Source organism: Globicephala melas, chromosome 5 (assembly GCF_963455315.2).
Source record: "Globicephala melas chromosome 5, mGloMel1.2, whole genome shotgun sequence".
Lineage (NCBI taxonomy): Eukaryota > Metazoa > Chordata > Mammalia > Artiodactyla > Delphinidae > Globicephala > Globicephala melas.
In genome coordinates this window covers 74,986,598-75,006,643 of record NC_083318.1, presented here as the reverse complement: position 1 = coordinate 75,006,643, position 20,046 = coordinate 74,986,598, and the positions used below count along the sequence as shown (strand labels likewise).

The 20,046-nt window shown below is 41.2% G+C and overlaps 2 protein-coding genes across 9 annotated transcripts in view; one reads left to right on the top strand and one right to left on the bottom strand.

Moving 5' to 3' along the window:
* Positions 1-10,479, bottom strand: part of EXOC1 (exocyst complex component 1) — a 60,248-nt gene extending 49,769 nt beyond the window's left edge. For 7 of the 8 annotated variants that reach the window (XM_060299379.1, XM_060299382.1, XM_060299383.1 and 4 more), the window contains exons 1-3: positions 10,349-10,479; positions 6,102-6,235; positions 1,975-2,105 (exon numbers count right to left, since the gene is read on the bottom strand). In XM_060299379.1, coding sequence (XP_060155362.1) covers positions 1,975-2,105; positions 6,102-6,225 — 255 coding nt within the window. In that variant the 5' untranslated portion in view covers positions 6,226-6,235; positions 10,349-10,479. Of the gene's footprint in view, positions 1-1,974; positions 2,106-6,101; positions 6,236-6,713; positions 6,735-10,348 lie in introns of all 8 variants that reach the window. The other variant, XM_060299380.2, reaches the window with a different exon arrangement.
* A 58-nt stretch (positions 10,480-10,537) lies between these two features.
* NMU (neuromedin U) overlaps positions 10,538-20,046 on the top strand; it is a 247,265-nt gene continuing 237,756 nt past the window's right edge. The window contains exons 1-2 of the mRNA XM_070045577.1: positions 10,538-10,663; positions 12,757-13,443. The gene's annotated coding sequence lies outside the window, so the exon portion shown is untranslated. The remainder of the gene's footprint in view (positions 10,664-12,756; positions 13,444-20,046) is intronic.

Sequence of the window (20,046 nt, the reverse complement as noted above, 5' to 3'; positions counted from 1 at the left end):
TACAATGAGGTATCACCTCACACCAGTTAGAATGGGCATCATCAGAAAATCTACAAACAACAAATGCTGGAGAGGGTGTGGAGAAAAGGGAACCCTCTTGCACTGTTGGTGGGAATGTAAAATGATACAGCCACTATGGAGAACAGTATGGAGGTTCCTTAAAAAACTAAAAATAGAATTACCATATACCCAACAATCCCACTACTGGGCATATACCGAGAGAAAACCATAATTCAAAAACACATGTGCACCCCAATGTTCATTGCAGCACTATTTACAATAGCCAGGTCATGGAAGCAACCTAAATGCCCATCGACAGACAAATGGATAGAGAAGATGTGGTACGTATATACAATGGAATATTACTCAGCCATAAAAAGGAACAAAACTGGGTCATTTGTAGAGATGTGGATGGATCTAGAGACTGTCATACAGAGTGAAGTAAGTCAAAAAGAGAAAAACAAATATCATATATTAACGCATATATGTGGAACCTAGAAAAATAGTACAGATGAACCAGTTTGCAGGGCAGAAATTGAGACACAAATGTAGAGAACAAACGTATGGACACCGAGGGGGGAAAGCAGTGGAGGGGCGTGGTGGTGGTGGTGGTGTGATGAATTGGAAGATTGGGATTGACATGTATACACTGATGTGTATAAAATGGATGACTAATAAGAACCTGCTGTATAAAAAATAAAATAAAATTCAAAAAAAATAATTGCCTTAGTATTTATAAAGAAATCTAAGAGTCTTGGCAACTCATATGAAGCTTGACGGGAAATGATCTCTTCCCTGGGAATATTTCACATAATGCCATAAAAGAGGCTGACTGCACCAGCAGCAACACTCACACAAATCAATGCGTGATGCAGGGACTTCCCTGGTGGTGCAGTGGTTAAGAATCCGCTTGCCAATGCAGGGGACACGGGTTCGAGCCCTGGTCTGGGAAGATGCCACATGCCGCGGAGCAACTAAGCCCAGGAGCCACGACTACTGAGCCTGTGTGCCACAACTACTGAAGCCTGTGTGCCTAGATCCCGTGCTCCGCAACAATAGAAGCCACGACAACGAGAAGCCCGTGCACCGCAATTAAGAGTAGCCCCCACTCACTGCAACTAGAGAAAGCCCGCGCGCAGCAATGAAGATGCAACACAGCCAAAAATAAATAATATTTAAAAAAAAATTATTAATGTGTGATGCAAAATGGCTAATGTTAGGCTATGTATAAAAATTTTATGTTTTATATCCATATGTAGCGTACACACACCAAGGTGCCTGCATAAAATGATATCGTATCATATCATATCCATTTCCTGGAGTTTGAGTGTGACTTAAGGTGTAAGGTATCTTATTAATATCTTATTTAAAAATGTCTTATATCTTATTCTTCAAAGTCCTTAAAATAAGGGGTGAATCTCACTATCACTGCCATCACTTGAGCCACAATATTCAAACCATAGCTTCAGAGGGCCAGCTTGGCTGCCTCAGCTGGTGATTCTACATTATTTTTAGGGACTACCTAAGGAAGATTCACTTTGGTTATATTTTCTGTGATTTCTGAACTAGGTTTTACCAAAACAATGATTTTTTTAAAAACTACTCACACAACACACCACTTTAAAATCCATACTAATTTATGGATTTTATACTAAGTATACCTAATCTAAATACAGAAATGTACAGTCAAGGTTATTTTGCTCTAGTTATGTAGCCTATGAACAAACATAATTGTAGCTAAAAAATAAAAAGCACAAACAATGAAACAAGCTTACATACATACTTATTTTAAGTAGCCTGCGAATGAGAAGTGAGAGAATGGAAGGTTGGATAATACACTTTAGACTAATTGCTGGTTAGGTGGTGAACTACTGGGTCACAAAACAAGTTTAGATCATCTTAGAAGACAACATACTATGTTATAAAATGAAAGACACTTTCTGAATTCATGTCAAAGAACTAACAAAAACATACTTTAATAGCATCCTTGGCATCTACCACAGCAAGGTCTCGAAGGGCCCAAGCAATCTGCCTTTTGTAGAAATCTCCTTTATCAGATTTCTTGACTTTGACCACCTTCACCTGCACGGGGCGTTCAGTTGTCACTGTTGAATAAAACACACACTTTCATTAGAGACATTATTCATTTCCTCATTCTTCATTAATTCATTGCAAACACAGCTGTCAGGTGTCTGTACACAATACTAAAACAGGAATAGTATTTTATAACAAATGCTGTGACTGAGGAATACACAGAATACTAATGGAAGAATCTAAATCAGACTAGAAGGTCAGAGGCAGATTACTTGAGAAGTAAAACTCTTAAAACTCAAAAATAAGAAAAAAAATTCAGATTAAAAACATGGGCCAAAGACCTTGACAGACACCCGACCAAAGAAGATATATAGACCACAAATAAGCATATGAAAAGATGCTCCATAGCATATGTCATCAGGGAAACGTAAATTCAAATGACAACGAGATACCACTACACACCTATTAGAATGGCCAAAATCCAGAGCACTGACAACACCAAATGCTGGTGAGGATGTGAAGCAACATGCACTGTCATTCACTGACGGTGGGAATTAAAAATGGTACAGGGGGCTTCCCTGCTGGCGCAGTGGTTGAGAGTCCACCTGCTGATGCAGGGGACACGGGTTCGTGCCCCGGTCTGGGAAGATCCCACATGCCGCGGAGCGGCTGGGCCCGTGAACCATGGCCGCTGAGCCTGCGCGTCCAGAGCCTGTGCTCCGCAACGGGAAAGGCCACAACAGTGAGAGGCCCGCATACCGGAAAAAAAAAAAAAGGTACAGTCACTTTGGAGGAGAGTTTGGCAGTTTCCTAACAAAACTAAACGTACTCTTACCATATCATCCAGCAACTGCATTCCTTGGTATTTACCCAAAGGAGCTGAGAACATACATCCACACAAAAACCTGCACACGGATGTTTATAGCTGCTTTATTTATAAGTGCTAACTTGAAAGCAACCAAGATGTCCTTCAGTAGGTGAATGGATAAATAAACTGTGGTACATCTAGACAATGGAATGTTATGCAGCACTAAAAAGAAATGAGCTATAAGCCATGAAAACACATGGAGGAAAGTTAAATGCATATTACTAAGTGAAAGAAACCAATCTGAGAAGGTTACATACTATTTGATTCCAATTACTATATGACATTCTGGAAAAGGCAAAACTGTGCAGACAGTAAGAAGATCAGTGGTTGCCAGGGATTGGGGAAGAGATGAACAGGCAGAGCACAGAGGATTTTTAGGGCAGTTAAAATACTCTATATGACATTATCCATTTGTCCAAACCCAACACCAAGAGTGAAACCTACAGTAAACTATGGACTTTGGGTGATTATGATTTGTTAACGTAGGTTCATTCTTGGTAACAAATGTACCACTGTGGTGAGTAGTGTTAACAAAGCGAAAGGCTATGCATGTGTGGGGAAAGGGGCATAAGGGAAATCTCTGTACCTACCTCTCAATTTTCTTATAAACCTAAAGCTGCTCTAAAAAAAATAAAGTCTTAAAAATGTATTAATGCTAACAGGAGTTATTATTTATGATAGTATTAAAAATCTAGGAATAAATAAATATCTAGGGGTAAATATAAAATATAACACATGTGCAAAGCCTTTAAAATTATAAAACTTGGGACTTCCCTGGTGGTCCAGTGGTTAAGACTCCGTGCTCCCAATGCAGGGGGCCCAGGTTTGAGCCTTGGTCAGGTAACTAAATCCTGCATGCCGCAACTAAGAGCCCACATGCTGCAACTAAAGATCCCACATGTGGCAACAAAGATCCCTCGTGCTGCAACTAAGACCCGGCGCAGCCAAATAAATAAATAAACATTAAAAAAATAGTAATAATAAAATCATAAAACTTATTGAAAGTCTTTAAAACTATAAACCTTATTACAAGGCATTAAAGAAGACCAAGATAAATGGAGAACCACACCATATTCATGAACAAGAAGACTTAATATCATAAAATGCAAGTTCTCTCCAAAGTGAACTACAGATTCAAAACAATTCCAATCAAACTCCGAACAAAATTTGGAACTTGATTCTAAAATTCAGATGAAAAAACAAAATACCCACAAGACAACATAAAATCCAGATATAAGAACGGACCCAGAAACAAACATACTCACACTCATCACTATAAACATGGACACAGGTAAATCAAAGACTGAAATGTGAAAGGTAAAATTATAAAACTTGTAGAATGTAGTATAGGAGAATACTTTTATTACTCCAGGGTATGGAAGGATATCTTAAATAAGACACAAAAAGGGGAAGCCATAAATGATCAGACTGATTAATCTGATTTCATTAAAAAGCATCACAAAAAGTGAAAAGATAAGCCATAAACTGGGATGCATACAATCAGCAAATTAGTATCCAAATTACATACAGAACTTAAATCGGTAAAAGGACAACCAACAGAATAGAAAAACGAGTAAAAGGCTTAAACAGGCAAATTTCTTAGGCAAGAAAATTAATGGCTAATAAATCCATGAAAAGAGGCTCAATCTCATTATTATTTAGGGAAATGCAATTTAAAACCACGAGAGTCTATTTCACACCCACCAGATTGGAAACAATAGTCTGTCAAAACCAAGTTTAGACTAGGATGTGGAGAACCCGAAACACACACTGCTTGTGGGAGTGAAAACCAGTACAACTACTTTTGAAAATAATCTGGTATTAGGGTAGTGTTGACCATTCACTGCCTATGACCCAGCAAGCTCACATTTAGGTGTCTACCCTAGAAGATTCTTGCCTGTGTACACTGGCAGACAAGGACAAACATGCTCACAGAAGTGCTGCCTGAACAGCAAAATCTGGAAACAAACCTCCTGGTCATCACTGGTAAGATGGGTAAGTAAACAGCAGTACTCTCAGAGTAGAATACTACACAGCAGTGGAAATGAAAGAATTACAGCTATGGGAGAAAAACAAGAGATAACACTCACAAACATACTGTTGAGTGGAAAAAGTCACAAATGAATACCTGTGCTATGATTCAATTTATGTAAAGTTCAAAGACACGCAAATATAACAATGTATATTCGAGATTACAAACACATATGGTAAAATGATAAAGAAAAGCAAGGAAAGAGTAAATCAAAACTCAGGATACTAGTTACCTCTTAATGAGGGAGGGAAGGGAATGGGAGCAGGGCAGGGCACACAGGAGACTTCAAAGGTAATGGTAAAATTCTTCTTATTCTGGACAGTGGTATACACAAGTGTTCACACCTTGTATGTATGTTACAGAAATACTTTTGTGGGACTTCCCTGGTGGTGCAGTGGTTAAGAATCTGCCTGCCAGTGCAGGGAACACGAGTCTGATCCCTGGTCTGGGAAGATCCCACATGCCACGGAGCAACGAAGCCTGTGCGTCACAGCTACTGAGCCTGTGCTCTAGAGTCCTGAGCCACAACTACTGAGCCCGCGTGCCGCAACTACTGAAGCCCAAGCACCTAGAGCCCGTGCTCCACAACGAGAAGCCACCGCAATGAGAAGCGCACGGCAACTAGAGAAAGCCTGCGTGCAGCAACAAAGACCCAACGCGGCCAAAAATAAATAAATAAATATTTTTTAAAAAGAAATACTTTTGTATCTACTCAAGATTTAATTAAAGACAATTGAAAAAAAACGAATTTGTTGGCCCGATTTTCCAATCACAGAAACAATGAGAATATTTTATTTTATTTATTTATTTTTGAAATTGAATTTCTTTTTTTTTTTTAAAGTGATACATGGTCATTCTTTTATTTTTTAAATTTATTTATTTGGCTGCATCAGGTCTTAGTTGCAGTTCACAGGATCTTCTTTGTGGGATGCAGGATCTTTCACTGCAGCACACAGGCTTCTCTAGTTGTGGTGCGCAGGCTTAGCTGCCCCGTGGCATGTGGGATCTTAGTTCCCTGACCAGAGATCGAAGGCATGTCCCCTGCATTGGAAGGCAGATTAACCACTGGACCACCAGGGAAGTCCAAGAATATTTTAAACAATGAGGAAATGACCCCTAGGGAATAAAAGAATGCCAACCAAGAACCTTGACTTACTAAATACCCACCTGTGGCACACAAAAAACAGTTCTTTTTCTTTTTTCCGGCTTTGCAGACATTGACAATACTCAGCAGGCGTTCGTCATTTGGTGTAAAAATGTCTCTTTGTAATGCGTGCTTGATTGCTGTCATCTTTACTCAACTGAAAAAATTCAGAGTATAGATATTATACTCATTCTCAAAATCATTCTATCTTACATTGTTCCATTTAGGATTAAAAAAATGATCTTATTTATGGCAAATAAGTGTAGGATGAATGATTTAATACACTAGTACACCTACATCATAAAAATAAAAAGCTGTATGTTTGGAAAAGAAATTAGAGAACCAGTGATATCAAACTCTAAAATCTTTGGAAGTGTTCACCAAATATTATAATATTTTTTAAAAATTTAGGAAAAAATTTAAAAACCCATGCCCAATCCTCAAATATAAATTTCCTATATAAAGAACTCTTACAACTCAACAATAAAAAGACAAGTATCCCAGTTAAAAACTGAGCAAAGGATCTGAACAGACATTTCTCCAAGGAAGAGATACAAATGGCCAATAAGCACATGGAAAGATGTGCAACATTAGCCATTAGGGAAATGCAAATCAAACCACATTGAGATACCTACCACTTTACACTGCTAGGATGGCTAAAAATTAAAAAGACAAGTGTTGGTAAAGGTGTGGAGAAAAAGGAAGTCTCATATATTGCTGGTGATTATAAAATGCTGCAGCCACTTCAGAAAACAGCTTGGTGGTTCCTCAAAAAGTTAAACGTGGTTTACCATATGACCCAGCAATTCCACTCCTAGGTATATACTCAAGAGAACTGCTAAACATATGTCCACACAAAATCGTGTACCTAAAAGTCCATAGCAGTATTGTTCACCATAGTCAAAATGTGGAAACATCTCAAATGTCCTGATGAACAGCAAAATGAAATATATCCATACAGTAGAATATTATTTGGCCATAAAAAAGGAACAAAGTACTGATACATACTACAACATCAGTGAATCCTGAAAACATGATGCTAAGTGAAAGAAGCCAGTTACAAAGAACTACATATTTTATGATTCCATTTATGTGAAATGTCCAGAGTAGACAAATCCATACAGATGGATTGATTTGTGGTTGCCAGGGGCTGAGGGCAAGGAGGAACGGGGAGTGACTGCTAATGTGTATGGGGCTTCTTTTTGGGGTGATGAAAATGTCCTTGAATTAGGTAGTAGTGATGTTTTTATAACCCTTTGAATATACTGGAAACCGCTGAATTATATACTGAAAAAAGGTGAATTTTATGGTATGTTAATCATCTTTTTTCAAATATAACTTAAGTTACATATTTCAAAAAAACTCACTGCAACTTTATTTTTTTAATATACTGTATATATATATTTGTGTGTATATACATTATTATTTCCAATGCAGATGTATAGTATTTCATACATGTGAGCTTGCTTAGGAAATTAACTCCTAGTTCTAACACTGCTTCTATGGGAAAATGAAGAAATTATGAGTTTTAAATAAATGACTTAGAGTGAATTTTTATAACACACGGACACTTTTGTAAACTATAGGTATCTCCTATATTTTACTCAATATGTAAAACTTCTATCTCTGCTCCAACTCAAAAAATTGCTTTTCTCACAAAACTCACACTTCTATCCCTCTTTCACCTCATCTCTGCCTCTAGTCTCCTGACGGCCCCCTCCTTCCTGTTCTAGTCCATCTGGCCTCTCCAAGCTTAATTTCTTTTCCAACCTAGCCTAGAGGCAGTGTTCATTTCCCTACGCCCACACTATCCCCTTCAACATCTTGCTCCATTTGTAGACCTGTTCACTCTGTTCACCAATCTCCATAAACTGTCTTTTTTCTCTACTTCTCTTGGCTACCATATGCCATTTAAGAAGGCCTCATATCCATGTTCACTGCACTCATTACAAATATTTAAATCCAATTAAAGCTAAACTTTCAAAGTTGCTCAGCAATTCCTTAATACCTTCTTTGATGATTCCTCTTCCTACTCCCCATCAGTATTGCAAATTCTTATTTCTCTCCTTCAACCCCCAATTCTAGTGTCAGCCACCTCCCTCTCTGCAAATGGCTTCACCATCTACCCTGCAGAGAATATAGAAGCTATGAAGATCAAGTTTCCCCAACTGCTTTCTTCTTCATCTCTCTACATTTTTACCCATCCTAACCTCCATTCCACCTATTATAAAATGGTCATGTTACTATCCCTTAATACGTTCTAGGGCCTACACACTGTGTTAAAAGCTCAACTCTATCCTACGCCCAAGCCACGCTGGATACTGACCAGTTTGCTTTTCTGTCTCTAGGCTCTTGTTTGTGCAATTTCTTTTTCCTGAAATTCTTTTCTCCCTGGGAAATTCCAATCCATCCTTAAGATCCTGCTGAAATGTCACCTCTTCTGTGAAGTAGTCACACACTCAAAGAAAAAAAAAATTCCTTTCCCACTTCTCTAATATTCCCCTCTATTCTGCTAACATAGCACTTACAAACCATATTGTCTAGCTAGTTGTATTCTCTCCCCCATTAAAAGTATTTCCTTGCAGGCAAGACCACGTCTTATTCATCTTTGTATTCCAAGAACTTGGCAAAGACATACCAGGCATTTAATAAATTAACCAAAATGACAGCACCAAATAACATGACAACTAAAGCATTCTGCTGATTTTCCTTCATCTACACATAATTTATCCTTTCTGCTCCTGCTGCCAACACACTAACCCAGGTTCACATCAACCACATCTATTAAACACCACAGCATCTGGTTACCTCTTTGCAAGCTTCTACAACCCCAAAACTCTCGACAAATAATATTAAAACATAGCTTTCATCACGATATAACCTTGCTCAACATTTTCCTAATGTTCCCAAATACAAACCTTCCACTCCAAGCTCTCTGTTCATTCTGGTCTTTAAATCTTTGCTTAGGAGCTTTTCCATGCAGGGAGTATCATGTATCCAAACCCTAATTACACTCCATAATTTATATGAAGTTGATTCAGTAAAGATCTTAATCAAAACTGATCTCTCCTCTCAACTGCTACAGCACTTATTGCATTTACTAAACAATCAAGCACTTGCTGTCCAACTGGTTTGTAAAATCACAAGCTCCTGGATCTCAACAACTCTCTTGAAAGAAAGGAGGGATGGGGGGTGTTTTAGCATAGTTCTGTGTCCTTTATTACTTTTTTATTTTTTTATTTTTGTGTCCTTTATTAGTGGGTACTCAACAAATATCTCTCGCGGTAACTTGAACTGAATAGTAAAAACTGGTTAAATGAATGACTAATAGTGGTCAGCATCTACCACCCAGACCCTCTCTGGTCAAAAGCAAAGGACTGACTGTATGGTAAGTGGTAAAACAAGACTGGACTGGGCAGAGTTCATAAAGGAGTTAGTCATAATGAAAAGCACTATGCGACTCTCCTTCATTCGGCAAATATCGATGCCTGCGAAGTGCCAGGCACAATTCTAGGTTACAGTGGTGTATATGACAGATATGTCCATGAAGACAGGAAGAGCCATGCCTCCAATGGCATCTACATTCTCAGGGTGAAGTGATTAACTCTCCAGTCTTTACAGTACATTTTTTTAAGTCAGTGAATGAACCATTAGAGGTCCTCCAAAACTATTTCCCCCGTTTAAGAACCCATGTATGACCATGTTCCAGCGGCAGTCAGCCACAATACTCTACACGCTGGTTCTTGTTTCCTTAAATTCAGCTGGATCATAACAGGGTGTGGCAGGTAACTTGTCTGTAGGAGTGCCATGTCAGTGAGTGAGTGTGGGCTGGGTCTTGTATGCTCTCGAGACATCTTAGCGCGTGGAGCACTGTCCTCCAGAAAAGAACAAGGTGCCTGGAGCCAGGAAAATGCACTTAAAAGATTTAGAAGAAAATGTGGATTTGGACCCCTCCTGGTTCACGCCAGAGAGCAAACGGATCAGGGCCGTTTTTTACAGTGAAATCAGGTTTTCATGGGCGGAACTGGAAAGGGGTGTCAGGATTGCACTCCCAGCCCCTCCGGGGCGGGGGATGCTCCTACTGGACTCTGCGTCTTACCCAGACAGGCAGGAAGGGAAGAGGGCCCTGACGGCGGAGGGAGCGGCACCCGACCCCCCGGTGCTGGGCCAGCAGCGGAACTGAGGAGCCGCCTCAGACCCTGGCGTCCACCCGTCCGCTCGTCGGTGCGCCGCCGCCAGGACTGCCCGGCAACCGCGGCCGAAGGCTTACCGCAAGGCCGGACCGAGCCCGCCTGTGCCGAGGCGGATCCTCCACGACAGAGACGGGACGGGGCTGTAGCGGCCACGGCTACGAGGATGCGCTCCTCAGTCGAGCGGTCAACCGGAAGCGGCCGCTCGGCCCCACCCCCCCATATCCGGGCACGTGACCGGCCTCCGCGCCGGAAGTCGGTCGGGTAGAGCCGGAAGGAGTCGCGGCAGAGGCCTTGGCGAGGGGTGGGGTCAGGTCTCGCCGTAGGGGAGCGTCTAAGACAGGCTGGGGCGGAACCCCGTCGCTCGGAGACTGACTCGGGAGCTGGGGCATTTGGTACTGCGTGTTAGTTTCTCTTGAAGTTATTTATTCAGCTGTTCTCAGCAGTTCATTTAAGAAGATATGCGATTACATGTTTTCTTTCTTGCACACATAAAGCTTTGTTAACTCTAGATACTTGCTGCTTATGGCATGGAGAGCTTAAATGAGTTAAATCAGAATTTGGGGGGGGGACGCTGGGGACCAAGACACCAGCACTTAAAAAAATTTTTTTTTTTACTTTTTTAGGCCCGCAGCACGCGTGATATTAGTTCCCCCACCAGCAATCGCACTCGCACCCCCTGCAATGGAAGGGGGGAGTCCTAACCACTGGACCACCAGGGAAGTTCCCACCAGCACTTTTCACATCTTTGGGGAAAATTCTAATATGCAGCTATGGTGGAGAACCATTGATACAGTGACGTTGGTATTTTAAAATGTGGTCTGTGGACCAGCTGCTTGGGCATCATCTGGGGGTTCTTTAGAAAATGCAGCCTCTCAGGCTTACTTCAGATCTACTGAATGGTAATCTACACCTTAACGAGATGACGCCTGTGCACGTTTAAGTTTGAGAAGCACAGGTGATGCCAGTGTTGCTGGTTGCAAGGCAAGTGATTTATTTATTCCATATGTTTGGCACCTGTTTTATGCCAGGCACTTTGATCGAGGTGCAGAGGTGATTCAGACATGAATCTCATCCTGAAGACGTTCCTGGTATGGTAGGGCCAAACAAGGTATACATAAAAATACATATAAAATAAGACAAAATAAATGACCAAAGAGAGATACAGGTCCGATAAATGTGCTGGTAATTCAGAGGAGCGACTTCTTTGCTCTAGCTCAACACCATCCTTTGCATGGGTTCTGCAGGGACCCATTCAATGCAAGCATTCGTTCATTTGAAAACAGAGCCACCTCAATGCTGGACACTGTATTAGGTGCTGGAGATACAAAGACAGGGATCCCACTAAGAAGGGGACACACCGTCATTGGAGAGACAGAATTAAATAGAGGGATAAATTACAGTCTAGTGTGGTAAAGTAAACAACAAAAGTAGAAAAAAAGAGATGTAGGCCATAGGAATGCAAAAGAGGGTGTAACTCACTCTGTCAAGATGGATTCACTGAGAACGGGACAAATGAGCTGTGCAAAGTATCTTTCAGTGTTTAGCTGAAGATATAATTTGGTGGAAAAATCAGACATAGTAGGGACCTGTTTGCTACTGAGATTAATATGCTCTAGTCAATGCTACTTGAAATGCTTTTCAGTTTCATTGAATGACTTCCCTTTTAAGAGCAGGATCTGATCTGATCTTTAGAAAGACCTCTTGGGTCCTTCCTGCTCAGTCCCAGAATGCTTACTGTGGACACTCTTTATATGACAGTTGCATGTGCTATTTTGTCCTTTTTTTTTCTTTCTCTTTTCTTTTCTTCCTTTTTTTTTAACCTGTATGTTTACAGCCCTCTTCAAAGTTAGGAAGTGAATTGCTTTTCAGAAGCCTGGACTTCTTCCCTGAACTCTAGATTTGTTGTTGTTGTTCTCTAGGTTTTTGGTTTTTTAAATTAATATTTACTGCAGTATAGTTGCTTTACAACGTGAACTCCAGATTTGTGTATCCACTGCCTCCCCAACATTTCCACTCGGATGTCCATTAGGCATCTCAAACTAAATTTTAAAAATTTCTGGGCTTCCCTGGTGGCGCAGTGGTTAGGAGTCCGCCTGCCGATGCAGGGGACGCGGGTTCGTGCCCCGGTCCGGGAGGATCCCACGTGCCGCGGAGCGGCTGGGCCCGTGAGCCATGGCCGCTGAGCCTGCGCGTCCGGAGCCTGTGCTCCGCAACGGGAGAGGCCACAGCAGTGAGAGGCCCGTGTACCGCAAAAAAAAAAAAAATCTAAAAATTAAATTCTCCTTTCTTCCCTCCCTTTGGATTCCCCTCAAAGTAGAGGCTGAAACAAAGGCTTACGTGCAGTATTTTATTTGGGGCTTTGATAGCAGGGAGCAAGAGTGAGAGAAGAGGGAGGGGAAGTAAAACAAGGAAGAGGGAGAGGCAGTATAAGGATGTATTATTGAGTTCGTGGTCACCATATCTGAATGTTTTCTTGATCCCTTAGGACTTTCTGGGAAGCTTCGTGAGATGATTCGCAAAACTGTCCACTGAAAGCCAGAATGGAAGAGACATTTATCTGTCAGCTCCTGTCTCCCTTTGATCAAAGGTTAATGCCCCTGGCCATTAACTACTCCACACTTCCCAAATGCACAATTGTGAATGCCAAGCTGACTTCCACATCAGAGGAGTCCTGAGGAAGAAGAGAGGTGCAGTCATGTCATACTTGCCCAAAGTTCATCAAACTTTCTTCAGAAAAGTTTGCTGCAGCAGTGATTGGAATAAGTGGCTGAAAGGATTTGAGGTGGTGACAGAAGATACACAGATGCTGTCCATTTCAGTCCACTCTTTGTACCACTCACATCTGCTTGGCCTTTTGTTACGTCTGGTCTTTTACAGAGTCCCCTTCAAGGTGATGGCCACCTACTATCTCTGCGAAGACAATATAAGAGAGTTGGTGGAATAAGCTTCAGTCCCTGCTGCTACACTGATGCCAAGACTGTGCTTGTTTTCATTAACTCCCTCCTCTACTATCCATCCTAACCTCCCTTCACCCTGGACCAGCACATCAGCTGATCTAGGTTGTTTCCTCAGCGAGGTAACTGGAACCTTCAGCCTTTGTTTACCTTGCTCTGGTTGGGCCATGATTGTGTAATTGCCTATTCAACTTATCCCGGGGTACAGAAACACCAAGGTAAGCCTCAGTTGAATTCCTTCCAGATTTATTCCTCCCTACTGCTATTGTATAGCAACAATCCCAGATTTTTTGCCAGTCACAGTTGAGTACTTCCGCTACTGTAGTAACTCTTTCCGTTGCTACGTGACTACTGCCATGAGAAACCAAGTAACCAAATGATAGTGAGGGAGTTTCAAGTTCAGTGAAGCATCCTCCACCCAACTCGTGGAGAGCTAATTATTGTAATCTAGCAAAGCCTAAATTTGGGAGGCAGGAAACACAAATTCTGTGAGTGCGTCACTGGAAGTGATGATAAAATGGGCCAATCCTGCTCCCGTTCTGGGGTTTCCAGAGCTATGTCTTTAGCTGTTGGGGACACTCTTTATTGTTTGGTTTTAAGCATTTACCACATCAGAAGCTGGCTACTTCTGAGTGATGAGGGATATGGCAATATCAGTGGAGTCTCTGGTCATGGGTATATTGTCACCTTTTTTTTTAGGAGGAGGCTGTAAAGTGGATTCCTTGGTTAAAGTAGCATTGATCAGGATACTATAATTCTGGTGTTATGGATGTTGGCAGAGTCACTTCAGGCAGGAAAGACAAACCTAGGAGTCTGTAAATATTTGTACTTCGGGCCACTTCTCTCTATAAACAAAGCTAATAATAAAGAATACTGCTCCCAGCTCTACCAACTGGCAAGATTTCACTTCACCTTTGTTCTTTAAAGCCACCGCTGAGTGGGGCTATGTGCAACAGCAGTCCAGTTTAGTGTCCAGCAGTCTCTGGTTTAGTGGGTTCACTCTTACAAATAACCCCCTGGTTTCTATTAGACAGTTTGCAATTCTTTTTGAGTTCATCTAGAGTTCAGTGGTTCTCACCTGGGATGATTTTGACTCCCAGGGGACGTTTGGTAATGTCTGGAGACATTTTTGGTTGTCATTACCAAGGAGGTTCTACTAACATCTAGTGAGTAGAGGGCAGGGATGCTGCTGAACAGCCTGCAATACACAGGACAGCTCCCACAGCAAAGAATTATCCAGCCCCAAATGTCACTAGTGCCGAGGTTGAGGAACTCTGGTCTGGTTCTCCCTGGAGCAGGGATTGCAATCCCCACATAGGTTTGCTGAGCTCTGACCCTGGTTACAGGCTTGAGGCAGTGGTCGCTGGGGGAAGATATTGGGAAAATTAAGGTAATAAATTAGGCTCTTGCCTCAGATATATTCTTTGAAGTAGTTCCAGACAAGAAGAGGCTGCTTTCCTTTATCAAGAGAAAGGAGTCTGTTGGCACAGAGGATGACAAAAAATCTGGGCGTTTAAGATTATAAGACATGTGCACACAAATGTCCCCATTCTAGATCTCAAGGTTTCATTATTTTCCTATCAGAGCCCTAGGTTTGACACGGGTAATATTTTAAGGCTGTGCATTTTGACTCCTTTGCCGCTCTGCCACCCTTTTGATTATATGTCGGAGCTGATTTTTAGCACAGTCGGCTCAGTGGCTACTCTGCCCTAGAGGCTTCTGGCTTTCACAGTGTGCCATGATTTGATTGTTGGCTGAATAGAGCCTGTCATTTTCTTTTGTTAAGATCTCCAAAGCAGTTAACAGATGTCAGCCCACTTTATGACTATCATTGCTCCATAACGCTCAAGTACCATAGCCACATGTAATTCAGTGTTTCATCTTCTGTCTGCACCTCATTCTAATCTATAACAGTAGAGAGTCTTGATAATTAGCAATCCTACTGTATGCCAGGGGTTGTCACCACTTGCAATTTACCACCAACTACTTAACCACCAGCAGGGGTCCTTATTGTCTTGTGATCAGTGCTGTAGGATCAGCCTCCAAAATCCCATACTGAGGCTTTACAATCTGGAGTCACCTTTTTTTTAAATTGGATTATAGTTGCTTTACAACGTTGTGTTAGTTTCTGCTGTACAGCAAAGTGAATCAGCTATATGTATACATATATCCCCTCGTTTTTGGATTTCCTTCCCATTTAGGTCACCACAGAACACTGAGTAGAGTTCCCTGTGCTATACAGTAGGGTCTCTGGAGTCAATTTTGATGCCCAGTATTCCCCTTAAAGCAGAGCCCCAAACAAAGGCTTAGGTGCTAGTAGTTTATTTGAGAAAATGAGTTCAGGGAATAGACTAAGGGGCCCAGGGGAAACAAAAGAGAGAAAGCGGAAAAGCCAATACAAGGATGCATTATTGAGTTGACAAAGGCAGTGGGCGATTTGTTGATTGATACTGTGGAACCTTCTGAGAAGACTTAGCGAAATGGGTCTCAGAATTCTGTACTGAAGTGAAGAAGGACGCACTTATCTATCGGCTCCTGTCTGCCATTGGTTAAGCTTGCACCACATGCTTCTAATTGCGCATGTGCACTGTGGGCTGGTTTCTGCAGTATCCCACGCGAGAAGCAGGGAGTGAGAGAGGCAAGGTGCTGGAATATTGTTCTTGGGAGATGATCTTGAGGTTGAGGCCTGCACAGAATTGGTCACTGCAGCAACACCTGGAATAAGAGGTGAGGCTGAAAGGATTTAAAATAATGCATGAAAGATTTCTAAACATGGCTTCTCCCTGAGTTTTCTCCATTTGAGTTAATGGTATCTCTACCTTCTCAGCTGCTCAGGCCAGTCCTTGACCTCTCTCTTTCTCTCATATTCTACATCCAGTCTCTCAAGAAGTCTTATGGGTTCTACCTCTAAAGTATTTCCAGAATCTGACCACTTCTCCCCATCTCCATTGCTACCCTTTCCTTGATTATTGCCGTTATCTTGTCTCTCCTGAATGACTGCTTATCTCCCTACAGTGTATTATTAACACAGCTGCCAGAGTGATCCTTTTTTAAAACATGAGCCATATCATGTTACTCTTTGCTCAGAACCCTCCAGTAGCTTCGGAGTGAAAGTCAAAGTTCTTACAATGACCTACAAGATCCTGCACAATCTCCCCATTTCCCCACCCACCAGGACTTCATCTTCTACTGCCCACCTTGGTCACTCTCCTCCAGTTCCTTAGACCTCCTTGTTGTTCCTTGAAAAGTCTGGGCAAGCTGGACTTTTGCTCTTGCTTTTCCCTCTGCTTTTCCATTAAATATCTGCATGGCTCACTACTGCATCCCTTTCATGTCTTTGCTCAAAGGTTACCTCAATGAGGCCTTCCATGATAGCCCTATTTAAAATAGTGCCCCAACCTAGCATTCTTTATCTTTCATTTTTGCTTTGTTTTTCTTCATGGTTCTTATTACATCCTGCAATACTATGGCATTATATCTGATATATATATATATCAGATATAATGCCATATGTGTATATATATATATAGTTAATATATGTTATTTGTTTATTTATTTACTTATTCTTTCCCTTTCACCAGAATGAAGCCTTATGAAGACAAAGACTTCTGTTTTGCTCACTGATGTATTCCCAGTTCCTAGAACTCATATCAATTCACTTATTATGTTCTCTGTACTATCCTAAGCATTTTACATGTATTAACTACTTTGGTCCTATGAGGTGGGAATCTTTATTATCCTTACTCTAAAGATTAGAAAACAGCACAGATTATTTAGCCCAAAGACACATAGTAGGCACATAGTAGTATTTCAGTGAATATCTCTTTATATTACTATAGTTCTCTGCATAAAGTACACTTGGGAAGCAACATAAGACAGTGGAAAGAACATGGTTGCTGGGGTCGTGCAGACCTGGGTTCAGATCTGGTCTTTACTGGTTCAATGATCACAGGGCAGATTACTTAACTCTTTTGAGCTTGAGTTTCCTCATCTGTAAATTCAAAATTATAAATGCCATCTTTTGGGACTGTCCTGCAATTCACTGAGATATATTTCTTGTAAAGCACTTGCACATTACTTGGCACATAGTAAGCACTCAATAAATGGTAGCTATTATTTATATGCAGGTTGGTTAGAAGATTAAATTGGGTAGATTTATGTTCTCAAAAGACATGAAATAGTCACTCAAGCCCTGCAGTCCTGCTTCCCTTTCATAGGCAGAAGGCCACATATATTAACATATATATGAGGCAATCTCATATTTGGATAGCATGGAATAAATTTTTCATTGTTAATGAGCTCCAAGGGAAAAGTTTCTTCTAAATGGCAGGAGTAGTGAGTATTGATGTTTGAACAATATTGGTAAAATTGAAATTGGTTCAAGATGGCGGAGTAGAAGGATGTGCTCTCACTCCCTCTTGCAAGAGCACCAGAATCACAACTAACCACTGAACAATCATCAACAGGAAGACCCTGGAACTCACCAAAAAAGATACCCCACCTCCAAAGACACAGGAGAATCCTCAATGAAATGGTAGGAGGGGTGCAATCACAATAAAATCAAATCCCATAATTGCTGGTGGGTGACTCACAAACTGGAGAACAATTATACCACAGAAGTCCACACACTGGATTGAAGGTTCTGAGCCCCTGGGGTCCGGCAATGGGAGGAGGAATTCCCAGAGATTCAGACTTTGTAGGCTAGCAGGATTTGATTGCAGGACTTCAACAGGACAGGGGGAAACAGAGACTCCACTCTTGGAGGGCACACTCAAAGTAGGGTGCACATCAGGACCCAAGGGAAAGGAGCAGTGATTCCATAGGAGACTGAACCAGACCTACCAGCTAGAGTGTTGGAGGGTCTTCTGCAGAGGCGGGGGGTGTCTGTGGCTCACCACAGGGACAAGGACACTGACAGCAGAAGCTCTGGGAAGTACTCCTTGGATGAGCCCTCCTGTAGTCCACCATTAGTCCCACCAAAGAGCCTGTAGCCTCCAGTGCTGGGTTGCCTCATGCCAAACAACCAACAGGGAGGGAACTCAGCCCCACCCATCAGCAGACAAGGGGATTAAAGTTTTACTGAGCTCTGCCCACCAAAGCAACACCCAGCTCTACCCATCACCAGTCCCTCCCATCAGGAAGCTGGCACAAGCCTCTTAGATAGCCTCATCCACTAGAGAGAAGACAGCAGAAAGAAGAAGAACTAAATCCTGCAGCCTGTGGAACGAAAACCACAGTCACATAAAGGTAGACAAAATGAAAAGGCAGAGGACTATGTACCAGATGAAGGAACAAGACAAAACCCCAGAAAAAAAAACTAAATGAAGTAGAGATAGGCAACCTTCCAGAAAAAGAATTCATTATAATGATAGTGAAGATGATCCAGGACCTCAGAAAAAGAATGGAAGAAAAGATTGAGAAGATGCAAGAAATGTTTAACAAAGACCTAGAAGAATTAAAGAACATACAACTAGATAGGAATTAAAGAACAAACAGAGATAAGCAATACAATAGCTGAAATGAAATATACACTAGAAGGAATCAATAGCAAATAACTGAGGCAGAAGAACGGATAAGTGACCTGGAAGACAGAATGGTGGAATTCACTACTGCGGAACAGAATAAAGAAAGAAAAATGAAAAGAAATGAAGACAGACTAAGAGACCTCTGGGACAACATTAAATACTCCAACATGTGCATTATAGGGGTCCCAGAAGGAGAAGAGAGAGAGAAAGGACCTGAGAAAATATTTGAAGACATTATAGTCAAAAACTTCCTTAACATGGGAAGGGAAATAGCCACCCAAGTCCAGGAAGCACAGAGAGACGCAGGCAGGATAAACCCAAGGAGAAACACGCCGAGACACATAGTAATCAAATTGACAAAAATTAAAGACAAAGAAAAATTATTAAAAACAACGAGGGAAAACGACAAATAACATACAAGGGAACTCCCATAAGGTCAACAGCTGATTTCTCAGCAGAAACTCTACAAGCCAGAAAGGAGTGGCATGATATATAAAAAGTGACAAAAGGGAAGAAACTACAACCAAGATTACTCTACCTGGCAAGGATTTCATTCTGATTTAATGGAGAAATCAAAAGCTTTACAGATAAGCAAAAGCTAAGAGAATTCAGCACCACCCAACCAGCTCTACAACAAATGCTAAAGGAACTTCTCTAAGTGGGAAACACAACAGAAGAAAAGGACCTACAAAAACAAACCCAAAACAGTTCAGAAAATGGTAATAGGAACATACGTATTGATAATTACCTTAAATGTGAATGGATTAAATGCTCCAACCAAAAGACGCAGGCTCACTGAATGGATACAAAAACAAGACCCATATATATGCTGTCTACAAGAGACCCACTTCAAACCTAGGGACACATACAGACTGAAAGAGGATAGAAAAAGATATTCCATGCAAATGGAAATCAAAAGAAAGCTGGAATAGCAATACTCATATCAGATAAAATAGACTTTAAAATAAAGAATGTTATAAGAGACAAGGAAGGACACTACACAATGATCAAGGGATCAATCCAAGAAGAAGATATAACAATTATAAATACATATGCACCCAACATAGGAGCACCTCAATACATAAGGCAAATGCTAACAGCTATAAAAGAGGATATTGACAGTAACACAATAATAGTGGGAGACGTTAACACCTAACTTACACCAATGGACAGATAATCCAGACAGAAAATTAATAAGGAAACACAAGCTTTAAATAATGACACAATAGACCAGACAGATTTAATTGATATTTATAGGACATTTCATCTAAAAACAGCAGATTACACTTTCTTCTC